The following is a 15,196-nucleotide window of genomic DNA, read 5'->3' on the forward strand; positions in this document are numbered from 1 at the left end:
TGCTGAGTCAGCCGCGATAAGGCGGCCCTTATCACCGCCCAATCTGAACACTCGCAACTCAATTCCAGACTCAATCATGGCCGACGACGACGACAAGGAAGAGAAGGATATTCTGGACTCGCTAGAGCGCGAGGCATCCGATTTTGCCAAGGTATGTCTTCATTAGATTAACCATTCATTGCACCAGTCTGACCCGCGCCTCCAGGACGCCGAGATCGACCGCATCCGCCAGGCATTCTCTCTCGATGCGTAAGTCCGCTGCTCGACCTACAAGGACTACAGAGGAAACTGAACAGATGCATGTTACAGCTACGCAGTTCTCGATCTCCAGCCCGGCGTGCCGGACTCCGATATCAAACTACAATACCGCAAGAAATCCCTGCTGATTCACCCGGACAAGACCAAAAACCCCGCGGCGCCCGACGCATTCGACCGGCTGAAGAAAGCCCAGACGGCATTACTTGATGAAAAACAACGCGCATACCTCGACGAGTGCATCTCCGACGCACGGCGGCTCCTGATCCGAGAACACAAATACACAGTTGATTCGCCGGAGCTGCAGACCGGCGAGTTCAAGAAGGAATGGCGGCAGAAGACGGTTCACGTGCTCCTTGAAGAAGAGGCGCGGCGGCGCAGACAGGCCAAGGCGCGCATGCAGGAAGAAGGACGGGAGAAGCGCAAGGAAGACGAGGAGCTGGATGCGCGGAAACGGAAGCGCGATCAGGACAAGGCGTGGGAGGATACCCGGGAGGAGCGCATTGGCAGCTGGCGAGATTGGCAGAGTGGGAAGAAGACGGGCGAGAAGAAGAAGAAAAAGATGAAAGTGCTGGGATAGTAATCAGTAGTACTACATTATTCTGTAGTTGTTTACAGTAGTTAGTCGGTATACCCCACATGAATGAATGGAATGAACTAGATTATTTTTCCTTTATTCCGACAGCCGAGATCCAACCTCTTCTTCTCTCCACACCCCGCCAATTCAAGCAGGGTCCGCGACACGAAAATGGCCGCGCCAGAGGCTCTCAATAATAATAATGCCGGTTCGCCTCGACTGCTGCGCCCGCAAGACCATCTCCGTCCCTTCCAACCACCCAGCCATACCAATCATGAGAATGGCCGCCCCGATAACGCCGATGACGTCCCCCCGCTACCGACGGTGATCGCTCACATCCACGCCCGGGTGCAAGCCTTTCTATCCGAGACGCATCCGCCAGACTCCCTGCTCGCCTCCGTGCAGCGCCAAACCCGCACCTCGCTGGAGGTCGTATCAACCGCGCTCTCGCGGTACTCGCTCTCGGAGCTCTCGGTCTCTTACAACGGCGGCAAGGACTGCTTGGTGATGATGATCCTCTTTCTCGCAGGCCTGCATCCCTACCCACCACTATCAGCAAACCCCGACGACACCAGCCAAGCGTTCAAATCCGCCGCGGCGACCGTCATACCCTCCATCTACGCCCTCCCACCGGACCCCTTCCCGGCCGTCGAAGACTTCGTTATCAGCTCCGCAAAGGCCTACCACCTCTCCATTACGAAATACACCACCGCCCCACCCGCGAGCACGCTGCGCTCCAGTTTCGAGGATTACCTGCACCGACACGCGGGAATCCGGGCGATCTTCGTGGGGACGCGGCGGACAGACCCGCACGGCGCGCAGCTGACGCACTTTGACCAGACGGATGGCGGGTGGCCGGACTTTGTGCGCATACATCCAGTGATCGATTGGCATTATTCAGAGATCTGGGCGTTCATTCGCCATCTGGGGTTATTCTATTGCGAGCTCTATGATCAGGGATATACCTCGCTCGGGGGCACATCTGATACATATCCGAATCCGAAACTGAAGGTCGATAGTGATTCCAATGGGGATGGAGTGGAGGGCTGTGCGGCGGGTGAGCGGCAATATCTTCCGGCATATAAACTCACCGAGGATGTGGAGGAGAGGTTGGGTCGCAATTGAGTTGCGGTGAATGAATGAACAGCAGAAGTTGATTGTATAGAAAGCGAGATTCCCCTGTGTTGTTGGCCATTCTTCTACATAGATCTTTTTTCTGGAAATTTTGGAATGGAGGATACAATGATGATGTATGGGATGCAGACGATCGATGCATGAATTTTTATCTCATATTCTCATATTAGACCGTATCGGCGCCTAGTCGCGAGAGAAGTTATCTATGGAAAAGGTACTTGCTGGAACAACCGTAAAGAACTGGAGATCAGGAGTCGCAAAAAACTGGTCCTATCATCCAGAGTTTCAAACTCTAAAGGAAGATGAGGACAAGACAGAACCGGTTACAGGACCGTCAAGGCGTGTCCAATCCACTCATAGCTCGGTTATCAGAATCTCGCAGAGGGATTTTCTGTAAATACGAACAACGCAATTCAGGTAGTGCTCTTTGCCTCAAGTCCTTGCTGACCTTCGTATGTGTAAGGAGCGCTTCCTGCGTACTCATTAACACATGGTAAAATTAGGCGAAAACAAATCAATTGAGGCTTCAATGAGGCAGATGTCGGTAAACCAGGACACTTGAAGTGGCATCAAAAGCAGCCGTTTTCAGCGGCCAATTTACCGTCATTTAGCGCTGTGGTGTAGAGTTTCATATGGCTATGTACCTAAGTAGTCATGGCTATAGCTTTGCCTGAGGCTCTAAAGCATGTCGGATCAGGTTCACCGCATCCTCTGCACATCCATAGGACGACTGGTATCCAGCACCACCAGCACCATAGTTATGTACTACCCATAGGTCACCCAGCCGTTCTCTCTCTACCCTGGTCCCTCCATGTCGAACAGGCCTCAATCCCACTCCATGCCTAACCACATCAAGAGCTTCAATACCCTTGCCTCCAGTCAGCTCCGGACAAGCTTCAACAGCCCGCTTCATGATTCGCACTGCCAGACTTGGATCAGGTTGAGATTCCCAGTTTCCTTTCTGGTATGATCCACCAAGCACGGTACCGCCTCCTGCAGCCCTGGTCATCACGTAACACGCCTCCTCGTCCCCATGATCAGTGCCCGATACGTTAACCATTCGATCAGATTCATTGCGCACAATCACAATTTGTCCGCGAGCAGGGACGACCAATTTGTCTTCCACTCCGCCAAGCCTGGATGCCATCAACCCGGTGCAGTTGACAACCAAGTCCACCGTGCCCGACGGGTGAATGCCAGCAGACGTTTCAGATATGTGATTGAAAGTAGCCCGTTTGAAAGTGACCCCATTTCCAAGACACTGGGAAACGAGCCAAGGGAGATAAATTGCAGTATTGATGCAGACTGAAGTGAATACCACGGATGAATCAATGCCTGGATTACGGCTGTCCTTCGGAAGAACGCGAAACTGGAATCGTGAGTCTGTGTGTCCTAATTCAGCGCCGAGGGTACTCACGTTTGGAACAACATCCTTAAACCACGGAGCCGATGAAAGAAGCTCTGAAAACCAATCCGCAGTCGCAGAGCCGATATCCTTTGTCCGGTTCCGTATCTCGCAGTCTAATATGTCAGTACCAGCTGATAGTAGACAGGGAAATTCAGCTAACCCTGGAAATGAATGCCAGCCTCCGGCTTCTCAAGTGCCAGCTGATGAAGCACTTTCCAAGTGACTTTATCCCATTCTGCGGCATTTGTGCCACCTAAGGAGACGCTGTTGGTTGTTAGTCTAGTGCGCGATCAATAATGATCGACGGACCGGACTCACGGCATGTAGTTTGCACCCGCCCATGGCGATGCATATTCGATATCATAGTCTCCGGGCATGTGCTTTGCCGCCACGATGATCTTGTAGCCGGGAACCCGAGATAGGAGAAGAGCGGTTGTTAAGCCGGCGACACCGGCGCTGGATCGGAGTAGGAATCGTTAGAGATTTCTATTTGCAACTGAAGTTGAAACGTACCCAATAACCACGATGCTCTTTTGAGTCATTGTTGTGTTTTGATCGCAAGATCGGTGCATAAGGAGTAGACGAGTAGACGAGATGCCGGGGCCGGACAACGAGCCAAGGGGCAAAAGACTTGATTGAATTTTCCAGGATTGGAATATGAATTTCGGGCTGAAAAGCCAAACAATATAAACTCATGACATTCTTTGTCATTCAACAATAGAGATAATTTGACGGAAAAACTGTTATCCTCAGCTTCGATTACTCTCTTTGGCAGGTCTTCCAATGTTTGGTAATGCCCGTCGGTTGGGACCTATTTATCCATATTTGGAAGGCGAGTGGTTGATCATTTTCTATGGCGGTTGTCTAGACTGCCAGAGGGCAATTCAATTCAAAGAAGAAAAAAAATTGCAAAGCTGAAATATCACATTAATCTCTACTGGGCTTCTGGCTTGTGAAGTGAGTGTATTGGGTTTGTATATGGATATAGCTATGGATAGAATTGAGGGTTACAAGGGAAGGTGCAGCGAGAGACTCCAAAAGCCTCATTACTTGCTCTAAGGCTGCCGGCCTTTACCATCGCTTTTCTGTGACCGCAAACTGCTAGTGTCCCCAGACACAGCTTCTATAGCTAACTCTTCTCTTCCACGGAGGTTCGCCATGCGTCTCATGTTCAGAAGATTATAATCAACATTTGGGCCCTTAAAGACATTGCGCTTGCCCGAGAACCACAATAAGAGAACAAAACTTAGGAGTCCTATACTGACCACCGAGACATAGCTCATATTTTGAGGGGTGACTGGCCTTGACGTGGGGAAGCAATATAGTACATCAAGGAAGACCACCCATGCAACGGAGACGGCATTGATAGCGGTTCCGTATCGACCTAGGTGGAAGTATCGTTCTGGCAGCACTTGGTCTCGTCCGCGATATAATAGAATTCCTTGTGGAATCACGCAAGACGTTTGCAGGAAGACGATGGCTGTGTTGACCATTGACGAGAACGCGGTGGTAGAACCAATAAAAATGACACCATAGATCTGTTACCATTAGCAAATATCAGTGCTTTAATTGGAAATATGAGACTTACCGAGACACATGTTCCGGAGAGGAGAGCGGCGTTGGCAGGCATTCGAAATCTGCGATGAACTCGCATCCACACTTTGCTAAACGGGGTGGCTCCGTCGCGCGACACTGCCCATAGGGTGCGGGATGAGGTTGTAGCTGTGTTATAAAGTGAGTAATCCATTTTGGAGGCCCAATGTGTGTGGACATGCCTTACCATTGGCAACCAAGCAACCGAAAAAACAAAATGCAAAGGCAGCCAACAGAATAGACGCAGCAACTGCAGATTGTGTGGCTTGGAAGTAAATTTCGATCAAAGGCAAGCCAGTCGTCGTGTTTAATACCGCCTTCATGTCGCTGATTGAGTACATCAATGCACAAGCAAATGGAAAAGCCGTGAGAAGGCCAACAATTAGTGGGAAGACAATCACCATTGGTACATTTCGAGATGGGTTCACAATCTCCTCGCAGAGGTGAGCGCCGCAGTCGCTCCCGAGGAAAGCAAACACCGCATTGCCTACTGCAAGCATGAAAGCAAATCCTTCACTCGCCCAGCCGCTATATGTCGTTGTGTCTGTGAACATGAATGAGACTGGGAGATGGCTATTCCTGCTAACCACGAACAGAGTCACGATCGTTGATGTGAGAGTTAGGACAGACAGAATAAAGATGAACTTGTTGAACAAAGGTAGCCAGCTTGAAGCTAAAATGTTGAGCGCAATTGCCAACCAGATAATTGCGACGTATATCAGATATTGGTGCCAGTGTTGGAAATTATAGTCCGGGTACCAGATGATCACAATATCTAGGACCATCGAAGAGACGAAGTTGGCGACTGAACCCGAGCCAAGCCACCATCCGAGAATGCTCATCCATGCATTTCTATGTCATAATTAGCCCATTTGCGCTGAGAAATTTACCAGAAGAGGTCCTACAAGTAAGATGCAAATGCTTTATGTCTCTCACTCGCAACCATGAATGACCAATAGTACTGAGCCCCTGCAACCGGATATGCAGAGGCCAACTCGGCCATCCCCAGTGATACAATTGTCGTCATGATACCAGCGACTGGCAGTGACCATAATGTGCCGGCAGAGGAGCCTTCAGCGAGACTAATGCCAACAGACGACCCAGTTCCCAGCCAGCTACAAGTAAGAGTAAAGGATAACGCGCCAAGTGACCAGATAGAGAACTGGCGTGGCATATCCCGCTTGTAGCCGACTGACTCTAGTTCAAGGTCATCGAGGTTTGCCTCAGATGGTGCATATTGATCTTGAATGGTTGATTTTGTCATATTGGGCCTTTTTTCACCCCAATCATGTGGTAAAAATGAAGTGACTAGTTTTGATGGAGTAGGTTATGGATCTCAGGGGCCATGGTTCTTTTGAGATATACAATCTGCGGACCGATATAAGATCAATACCCCATCTCTTATCTGCGGTGCCCGTCGATCTAGTCCTGTTGTGTCATGCCATATGAATATGCCAGGGCGCCAATTTGATGCGCACCATGAAGTTTGGAAAGAATAGGAAGGTGAAAGCTATATTTCCTCATTTGGTCAACGGGGGTCACCGGAAGGCCTAGACAACCAAGATAGTAATTCGCGCGGCAGATAACTACAGAGAAGGCCGGGTGAGTGCGTATTACAGTAGTGCTAGATAAGGAAGGCGAGTCATTGTCTCCAGCGCCTTCTCCGCTTCTCCGCACTCTGCCGATAAGACTGGGCCAAACACGTACCCCCAGATGCCAGGAAGCCCGACAACAGAACATAATTTGCATTTATCATGATGGCAATAACCCCAATAGGAAACTATCTTTGTAGATCCTCCAGAGAAAGCTATCCATGGCTTTCGCTGGCCTCGGCAGAGAGTGGGTCAGGATCTTATTTGGCTACTTTCGGAAGGTGAGTTGATCCCCACTGGCGATCGACCCGCCGCTGTCTAGATCAGCTATTACTCTCTTTCAGGAAATAGGGTTGACAGATAGAATGTTGGCCAAAATGATTCCCAAGTCAGAAATTGCGCAGTCTCACCCGGGCCTCTTTATAAATGGTCTATTTGCTCACCTGGGAACAACCACGGCATCTTCCAAAAAAAAAAAAGGTCTTCAACTAGTCAATAACTTTCTTTCGTTACGCTCTTCTCTCCGAAACCGTTGATTTCCTCTCAAAATGACGTCAATGGACAAGTTCTTTAGCGGCTATGCTGCACGAAAGGCCACCCTCGAGGCAAGCGACAACCCTTTTGCCAAAGGCATCGCCTGGGTCAAAGGAGAGCTCGTTCCTCTCTCCCAGGCGCAGATTCCTCTGACCGACCAGGGATTCTTGCACAGCGACCTGACCTACGACGTACCGTCTATCTGGGATGGACGTTTCTTTCGTCTTGACGACCATCTCTCTAGACTCGAAGACAGTTGCCACAAACTTCGAATGCGACTGCCGCTTCCAAGGGAAGAGATAAAGCACGCTCTAGAAGAAATGACTAGAAAGAGCGGAATCAAAGATGCATTCGTTGAGTTGATCGTCACTCGCGGTATGGTAGGCGTTCGCGGGAACAAAGTCGAAAATATCCTCAACAACAACTTGTACATGTTTATTGAGCCTTACGTCTGGGTTATGGAGCCAGAAGTTCAGCGCAGTGGTGGCAGTGCTATCGTCGCTCGTACTGTTCGGAGGACTCCTGTTGGCTCTATGGACCCGACTGTCAAGAATCTGCAGTGGGGTGACTTGACCCGCGGTTTGTTGGAGGCCGAGGATCGCGGTGCGATGTACCCATTTTTGACAGATGGTGATGGCAACCTCACTGAGGGTTCCGGATTCAACATCGTTCTCGTCAATAACGGGGTTCTCTACACTCCTGAACGCGGCGTCCTCGAAGGAATCACTCGCAAGAGTGTTCTCGACGTGGCTCGAGCCAACGGTGTCGAAGCCCGCGTCGAGTTCGTGCCAGTGGATATGCTTTATCACTGTGACGAGCTGTTCATGTGTACGACTGCTGGCGGAATCATGCCCATCACCTCTCTGGATGGGAAGCCTGTGAATGGTGGCCAGATAGGACCTATCACCAAGCGGATCTGGGACGACTACTGGGCTATGCATTACGATTCGAGATATAGCTATGCCATTAACTATGGGGAGCGGCAGTCGGCTGATACCATCCATGCGCAGAGACTCTAGACAAGGCGTATATCTAGAGACCTTTATTGTCCAATGAGATAGCACATGTGTATTCAGAATAGCTGGAGGACATGATGAGCATGACAGATCGAGTGCCGGCTTACTTCGTCTACGCACGGTTATTCGCAGTTCAACTTACTTGCTGCCAAAGCTGTATCACAATTATTGTATAACCTTGGATGACTCTTAGACTCGTGAGTATCCAATCTACATCACAACTCAAGATATAACTCCTATATATTCACTGAAGATCACCCGAGCAACACTTGTGGTCGCAGCGGAAGCCCTGACTGAAGACATCGCCTATCAATGATACTCCCCCACCACACTCCATGGCCGCCTAGTCCGTCAATCTCAGTCCAAACCTCCTCTAAAAAGGAGCATGCATCATCGAACATCTTGGAGCCACAGAGGCGGCTCCACCACGTAGTATATCCTCTCACAAAATCCCGATCGTCCTCTCGCGTCATCTCCGCTCCGGCAAGAAACACCGCAATCAGGACCTGTTTTTGATAGTTATTTTCTCGCCTGATGCATCGAACATGCTCTATGACAACGCGAGCGATATATTTGGCGCTGAGCGGACCTGGATCCCCACAGGTCCACCGAAATATTCGTTGAATATAAAGCAAGAGACCGTTTCGCCACGCTTCCCCGCAATGGTAACGATCTCGGGCCAAATTAAGAGTCTCTTCATCCGCGTCTGTGTTGAAGTATGGATAATCGGTAGGGATGTGTCGCAGAGTCTCTTCAACTTCATCCACTGCAGTCATATCAAAATAGAGATTTTCCATTTCCCGAGAAGTCTCATATTGTTTCGCCAGCCTTGCAAGTTTGGCCAGGATAACCACAAATTCTTCGCGGCAGCCGATTAGATTTTCATAGTTCCACCCATCGAAACGTCCGTGTCGGAGGATGCCTTCCAAGTACGACAACGGAAGGACAAGGTTTTCGCGGGACAATAAAGCGATAGTGGAATCATACCATATGAACATGGCCAGTTGAGCCCTCAGCCGTGAGATATAGGGAATGAGCAAAGATTCTCCACCAGAGCTGTCTATGATGCTTCGAATGCCTTCGAGATGAATACGATAGAGGCCTATCGCAGATTGTGCAGACTAATGGCCAGTCAGTGACAATCGCAACTACAAATCAAAAGTCAAAGGCAGACTCACATCCAAATACATGAGGAGAAGTGCCGTGTCTAGAAAGGCAACCCCCATGTTCTGGCCCGTCGGCCCACTAAGAGCCCGCGAATAAAGTCCAATTGACTCTGAGCGATGGGAATCGACCAAAGCGGTACTCTCCGTGCTTTCGTTGTTTCGGTTGAGATGAAAAAGTGAAGTAGCTAGAACTGCATGAAGAAGGTGGTGTGATACATTTTTATTTTCACTCAAAACACGAAATGGGTTCAAGAAGCAGTCTGAAGTTAATGGGATTGCACAAATGTGTTGGTCATCTTTGCAGCATCAGCCCGTCTGTTCAGCATAAGTGCAGCATATTATGACTTACAGCATGTCAGGACATAGTGATATCTCTGTCTTAAATTATCGGATGGATTCCTTGCTGTGATAGATAACGGAATACCTGAAAATTTTGGTAAGTCTTGAAACAAAGCTGAAGGTAGATATCATACAATTCTGAACTTCATGATCATCGTCATTTTTCTCTTCGACTAGAGAGAGGGAAAGACCTGGGAAAGATGGTCCTTCAATCGCTTCCGGTATTTGGTCTAATTCGTCATAAAATTCTGCTATCAAACTATTAGTACCGTGTTAAGAAAGGCGACTAGGGGTGGCTGACCAGGATCAACTGGTACGTCTTCGATAACATCACTATTACCAACAAAGTTTGCCAACGATGGAGAAGGCAATGGTATATCAGAAATATTGGCATCTTGGTGAAATGTCGACACATCCTCGGCTGTTGGGTTTCTGTTGCTCGCTGGGTCCAGAGAAACTTTCTCTTTGCGAGCTCGTCTCCTTGTTGACTTTTCGTCCACAAACTTGAACAGACGTTCACCGGTGCCCCTTGAGCTTTTTCCTCTCCAGCGACGCTTCTTATTCACCGAATCTATATGTGAAGATGAAACAGTATTGGTAGCGTTAGGAACAGAATAATTGAAACCTGCTAGATTGCCTCTTGAGGCTATGCCGAATTGCCAGGCCAGGTTCATCTTGTAGCCTGGGCAGGTAATGCCGTTCTCGGTACATGTCAAGCACCGTGGTCGAGAACGATCACACGAAAGGTGGGCAGCTAAACAATTTTGGCAGGGTTCTTTGGCTCGTCCCAGACTATTTGTCCTCTTGTTTCGCATTGGTGACTGAGAAAGGGTGGCCATGATTTGTCTCCCATGAACTTGTGGTTTGGGATGAAGCGGCTGGCAGAACACGAAATCGCTGATCAAATGCTTACCGTGGCGCTTAGATGTAAGTTAAGTCGTTAGTTAGTTAACTGACTGACTGACTGCGTGGATTGCTGCTAGGCAAAGCTTAGTAATCCATAGCAGGTTGAGGGGTAAGTTAACTTGGATATCGAATGACTTCAGTGAAAGAGCATGTCTTTCCTGTAGGCTGATTTTGGATACATCGATGCGTCATGAATCATTATCTCATATTCTCATAATACTAGTAGTCCTAACGCAACCGATGGCGAGCGCCGACGGTGTTGAAACAAAACTCAGAAATCCATCATCCGAAACAGATACCACAGAAAGACATGCTTTTTCAGTAAACCCTCTCCCACGCCAGAACTCCATAAAAGATGCTGAATGAAAAAGAAAACAGTTGGAACAGCAGATAAAGCAACAGAAAGAAACACAACAGGAAAACATGCTCTCCAATTCATACATCGTCGTACATTCTGTGGATGATAACACATGCCGTGAAAGTGAAACTCGTTATTGAAAATAATTTGCCGAGGCTTGAATGCATAGCATCAGCTGATTCACGTCTGAAAAGGCAGGAGCACACTCAGGTGCACGAGCGAGGAGTCGAGATGATGATCTCCATGCGAGACGAGACAGGAGACACAGAGCCGGCCTTGATATTCTCCTTGTGAGGGCTCGACATGTACGAGCGTGGCTCAAGGGTAGGAGACTCCGGCATGGCAGTCTTGGATGAGCCCCCAGAGATATCGGTCAGAGAGCCGCGGGTCAGCGAGAAGGGTCGCGCTCGGTAAACTGGAGTGTTGGTGCTGTCAAGGGCGTTCAGGCTGCGGGACGACAACGAGCTCTGGCGCGCGCCACTGGCCGAGTTCTTCATGTGTGGATACCTGTGATAACTGGTCAGTGCTGTCAGACTGAAAGGCCGTCTTGTCACATACGTGGGTGAAATCGAAGTGGCCGGAGTCCAGTTGGAGCCCACTCCTGCCGGCGAGGTGTAGCTGACCTGAGAGTTGGAGTTGGGAGTCGGGGTCAGGTCGGAAGTAGTCTGCTGAAGTCGTTGGAGAGACGGCGAGGGAGTCGATCCCTGCACAACCTCCACGGAATAATTATACTCGCCAGCACGATAGGCACGGCGCTCGTTGCTCTGCTGCTTCAGCATCTTCTGGGCCTTCGTATCCGCGAATCGCAAAAGCAGTTTCACGCCATCGTCCTTAGCCATGTTGTGGTATTCAGACAGCACCATCTCTGCAATCTCACGGGTTTCGAAACTACCAGTATATCAGACACAAATCAGCCATTCATTCTGGACCTCTTACCGTGCGAATCCCACTTCCTTGCTCACACCCGTCTTCTCATCGCGACTGATCTTCTCGGAAACAACACGATAGGGCTCAAAGTGGCGACGAAGGTCCTGTGGCACAATTTAGCAATCTTCGTAGCTGGCTTCATTTCAACTCACAGCTTCGGTCCAATCAATTGGGAGATTGGTGCAGTATATATTGGTAGAAGCCCTGTCCTCCAGGTCTTTGAGACGGGAGTTGCGAGATTTCTGGAGAACGTGAGCATTGACTAACCCTGAAGTCACCTGGAGAAAACGCACCTGAGCAAAGCTGGCCTGATAGCCAAGATAGAAGAAACCACGAATGCAGTTCTCGCAGGACTCGAATGTGTAATACTGAACGAAGCCGAATCTGCGAGAACGATCAGCCAAAACTCCGAGACGAAATATCTCGACAGGTGATACCCTTTGCACAGGCCGGTGTCCAGATCGACGATTGCCTTGCAGCGCTCGATCTTTCCAAATCGAGCGGCATACGCCTGCAGCATCTCGTCCGTGGTCTCGGGGAGAAAGCCTCGAATGTAGACATTGGTGATGCCCTCGCGGTTCTCCAGGCATTTGGCGAGAGTCAGCTCAGATGGGTTGGTCCACATGGCCGGCACAGCCCGAGGAATTGCGGGTTCCTGCTGGGTCAGGGCCTCCAGATCCTGTACCACGTATCCGTTGTTGGTCTTCATCATCTGCCAGGGGAGAGTGAGAGATCCTAGCTGCGGGAAAAGACCACTGTAGGAGTAGCCCGCCATAGAATTGCCATCAAGACCAGGCGTGAAGGGGGTTGGGAAGTACTGGAGGTGGCCGGTGTTTTCGTTCTGAGCACCCTTTTGGCAGTCACCTGTGCTCCATGTGCTTTGCTTGTTGTTTGCCGTGTCCTGCACGTCGTAGTTCATCATATAGGGCCAGCTGTACCCTTGCATCGATCCAGTCACCATATTGGGGTAGACTCCTCCCGACAGGTAAGGAAATTGGCTCAGTTGATCGTTGTGTCCCGTAACCGAGTTCGGAACAAAGGAAGGCATCTGGGCGATGCCACCGAAAAGAGTGGAGTTGGGGACCAGAATAAACGAGTTGTTGTAGCCAGTCCGGTTGGCAGTCGACCAGTCCACGTTCGTGTTCATCGCCGCAGGAGTGGTGCTTTTGGCAGCACCATACTTGCCTCGCGAGTTCTGCAAGCTGAGGCCACTAATAAGCTGGGAGAGGGTGGTTCCATTCCCATCGCGAGCGTTGGCATTGGCATAACCAGGATTGTACGGAGTGCGAGGCTCATGGTGATACTGCCCAGTTTGGGTGTTGGAAGCCTGGGTGGCTCCAGCAGAGCTGTTGGTCTGAGAGCCCTGGGTGTGCATCGTGAAGGGTTCCGAACGGAGCTGCCATCCAGTCAGTGAAGAACTCTAGGCATTGAACGAACGAGAAGGAAGCAGGAAATGATAAGGAGCCAGGCAGCACGTGCAGGGTATCCATTGACAGATTCGATCGATGGCTTGGTCCAGGGGCGAACTGAGAGAGAGAAGAAGCCTTACCTCAGACAAGGGTATATAAGCAAATGCTTAAAGAAACGAGAACTACTGAACAGAGGCACGGTCAGCTCGCCCATCCCGTATCACGCCTGTGGATAGGCATTGAGAGAAATGGGCCTACCGTTGAGTAGAAGCGTTTCTGTTCGCAGGTTGTGAGGATGGATCCTCGGTCAATTAGGGCGTGGGAAGCAAGCGAGGTGCATGAGACTCTCAAGAGAGTTGATCTATACGGCAGTACAAGCCGGTGGTGGGATACAGCAACGCGTGCTGATATGGGGATGTGAAAATGAGGACGGGGATGGATGAGGATGGGATGGAATGGAGATGAAATAGGATGGAGGACGAGAGAGAAAGAGAAGAAGAAAGAGACAGACCAGTTGCTGCAGCAGGGCAGGCGCAACATGACTAAAAGAGGAAGGCACGAGGATGTCACGGGGTCTGTTGTACCCAGTACTTCATGTATCTGTATGGAGCATCTCATGAATTGGTACATCTATCGAAGGCGAGCAGGGACGAACAGAGGGAATAATCGACAAAGTCAGGCAGTCAGAACATGCAACAATGAAAATATCTTTTACTCGGACTTTTCCTGCAGCCACTTGTACACCACCGAGAAATCCTTGCCCCGGTGTGCCTCCTCAACCGCCTTGTAGACATCGCGCGCCTGGTCGCCCAATGTGAGAGGAGTGCCCGACTCCTCTGCCGCCACGAGAGCGAGTCGCAAGTCCTTGTGCATCAGGCTCACCCCGAACCCGCCCTCGTACCCCCGCGAGGCCGGAGCCGTGTCCACCACGCCGGGGACAGGGTTGTTCACCTCGGAAGGCCAGCAACGGCCCGTGGACGAGTTGATCATCTCAGCCAGAGACTTGGGGTCCAGCCCCCACCGCACGCCAAGATTCATGGCCTCGGCAGTGGCAATGTTGTTGATGGCCAGGATGTAGTTGTTGGCGAGCTTACCCGAAACGCCCGCGCCGGGATCGCCGAGGTGCCATGCCTTCTTGCCCATCAAGGCGAGTACGCCGCGAACGCGCTCGATCAGCTGGCCCGTCTGCGAGGAGGCGCCAAACATGAAGGAAAGCGTGCCGGCGCGAGCGCCGACCACGCCTCCCGAAACGGGAGCATCGACGAATCGGCCCTGCTGCGTCGTGTGGATGGCATTGGCAATGTCCTTGGACGTGACGGGGTCAATAGTCGAGGTGTCGATAAAGAGGCGCTCCGCCTCGAGGGGTGGCAGGTCGCCTTGTCTGAGGATGGAGTGGAAGACATCAATGACATGTTGAGACTCGGGCAGACTGGTGATCATCACTGTCTAGCATGGTGATCAGCGAACGCTCATTATTGCGGGACAAATACAGGTGAACTCACTGATTTCTCGGCCACTTCGCGCGCATTGTCTGCGATCTCGACCTTGCCCTCGCCACTACTTCCCGCCGCCTCCTGGGCCTCGGCGACAAAACGCGCGGCCATCTCATCGTTGACGTCGCGCACAATCAGCGTGTCGGATGCGGGGATCTTGGCGCGCAAGTTCTTGGCCATGTTGTAGCCTGCCAGCCATAGTTAGTGTATCTTTTCTCTTCGGTCCGACACAATGGGAAATCAGAAAGCATCACTAAACGTACCCATCTGGCCCAGACCAATAAAGCCCCACGTCGCATCGCGGTGGAGCGTCGTCGCAAAGGAGCGGGTACTCGATGGCCAGCGTCGGCATGGCGTGTAGAAGAGAGATGCCCTCCGCGGGAGAGACAGCGCTGAGCGGACACTCATGGTGTTTGTTCAAGAGTTCACAGTTCGCACTTCTTGCCGAGGTTGAGTCCGACAGGAGGAACAAGCAATGAGTGATTGGGG

The 15,196-nt window shown here is 50.7% G+C and overlaps 6 protein-coding genes across 6 annotated transcripts; 3 read left to right on the forward strand and 3 right to left on the reverse strand.

Annotated features, from left to right (window-relative positions):
- Positions 1 to 76: 76 nt before the first annotated feature.
- On the forward strand, positions 77 to 835 carry PFLUO_LOCUS7364 (DnaJ sub C member 8; the record flags this gene model as incomplete). The annotated part of the gene is made up of 3 exons (XM_073785001.1): positions 77 to 151; positions 206 to 249; positions 310 to 835. The coding sequence occupies 3 exons, from the start codon at positions 77 to 79 to the stop codon at positions 833 to 835; spliced, it is 645 nt and encodes a 214-aa protein (XP_073641399.1).
- A 168-nt stretch (positions 836 to 1,003) lies between these two features.
- PFLUO_LOCUS7365 (3'-phosphoadenosine 5'-phosphosulfate sulfotransferase) lies at positions 1,004 to 1,957 on the forward strand (the record flags this gene model as incomplete). The annotated part of the gene is made up of 1 exon (XM_073785002.1): positions 1,004 to 1,957. One exon carries the CDS (start codon positions 1,004 to 1,006, stop codon positions 1,955 to 1,957), a length of 954 nt encoding a protein of 317 aa, XP_073641400.1.
- A 667-nt stretch (positions 1,958 to 2,624) lies between these two features.
- PFLUO_LOCUS7366 (D-amino acid oxidase) lies at positions 2,625 to 3,916 on the reverse strand (the record flags this gene model as incomplete). The annotated part of the gene is made up of 5 exons (XM_073785003.1): positions 2,625 to 3,227; positions 3,384 to 3,487; positions 3,535 to 3,638; positions 3,693 to 3,830; positions 3,888 to 3,916. The coding sequence occupies 5 exons, from the start codon at positions 3,914 to 3,916 to the stop codon at positions 2,625 to 2,627; spliced, it is 978 nt and encodes a 325-aa protein (XP_073641401.1).
- A 3,191-nt stretch (positions 3,917 to 7,107) lies between these two features.
- On the forward strand, positions 7,108 to 8,112 carry PFLUO_LOCUS7367 (uncharacterized protein; the record flags this gene model as incomplete). Its single annotated transcript, XM_073785004.1, has 1 exon — positions 7,108 to 8,112. The coding sequence occupies one exon, from the start codon at positions 7,108 to 7,110 to the stop codon at positions 8,110 to 8,112; it is 1,005 nt and encodes a 334-aa protein (XP_073641402.1).
- Positions 8,113 to 11,084: 2,972 nt separating this feature from the next.
- Positions 11,085 to 13,180, reverse strand: PFLUO_LOCUS7368 (uncharacterized protein; the record flags this gene model as incomplete). Its single annotated transcript, XM_073785005.1, has 6 exons — positions 11,085 to 11,385; positions 11,437 to 11,766; positions 11,815 to 11,909; positions 11,958 to 12,047; positions 12,099 to 12,189; positions 12,243 to 13,180. 6 exons carry the CDS (start codon positions 13,178 to 13,180, stop codon positions 11,085 to 11,087), a joined length of 1,845 nt encoding a protein of 614 aa, XP_073641403.1.
- Positions 13,181 to 13,925: 745 nt separating this feature from the next.
- Positions 13,926 to 15,115, reverse strand: PFLUO_LOCUS7369 (uncharacterized protein; the record flags this gene model as incomplete). The annotated part of the gene is made up of 3 exons (XM_073785006.1): positions 13,926 to 14,660; positions 14,717 to 14,895; positions 14,971 to 15,115. 3 exons carry the CDS (start codon positions 15,113 to 15,115, stop codon positions 13,926 to 13,928), a joined length of 1,059 nt encoding a protein of 352 aa, XP_073641404.1.
- Positions 15,116 to 15,196: the final 81 nt, after the last annotated feature.

Source organism: Penicillium psychrofluorescens (assembly GCF_964197705.1).
Source record: "Penicillium psychrofluorescens genome assembly, chromosome: 5".
NCBI lineage: Eukaryota > Fungi > Ascomycota > Eurotiomycetes > Eurotiales > Aspergillaceae > Penicillium > Penicillium psychrofluorescens.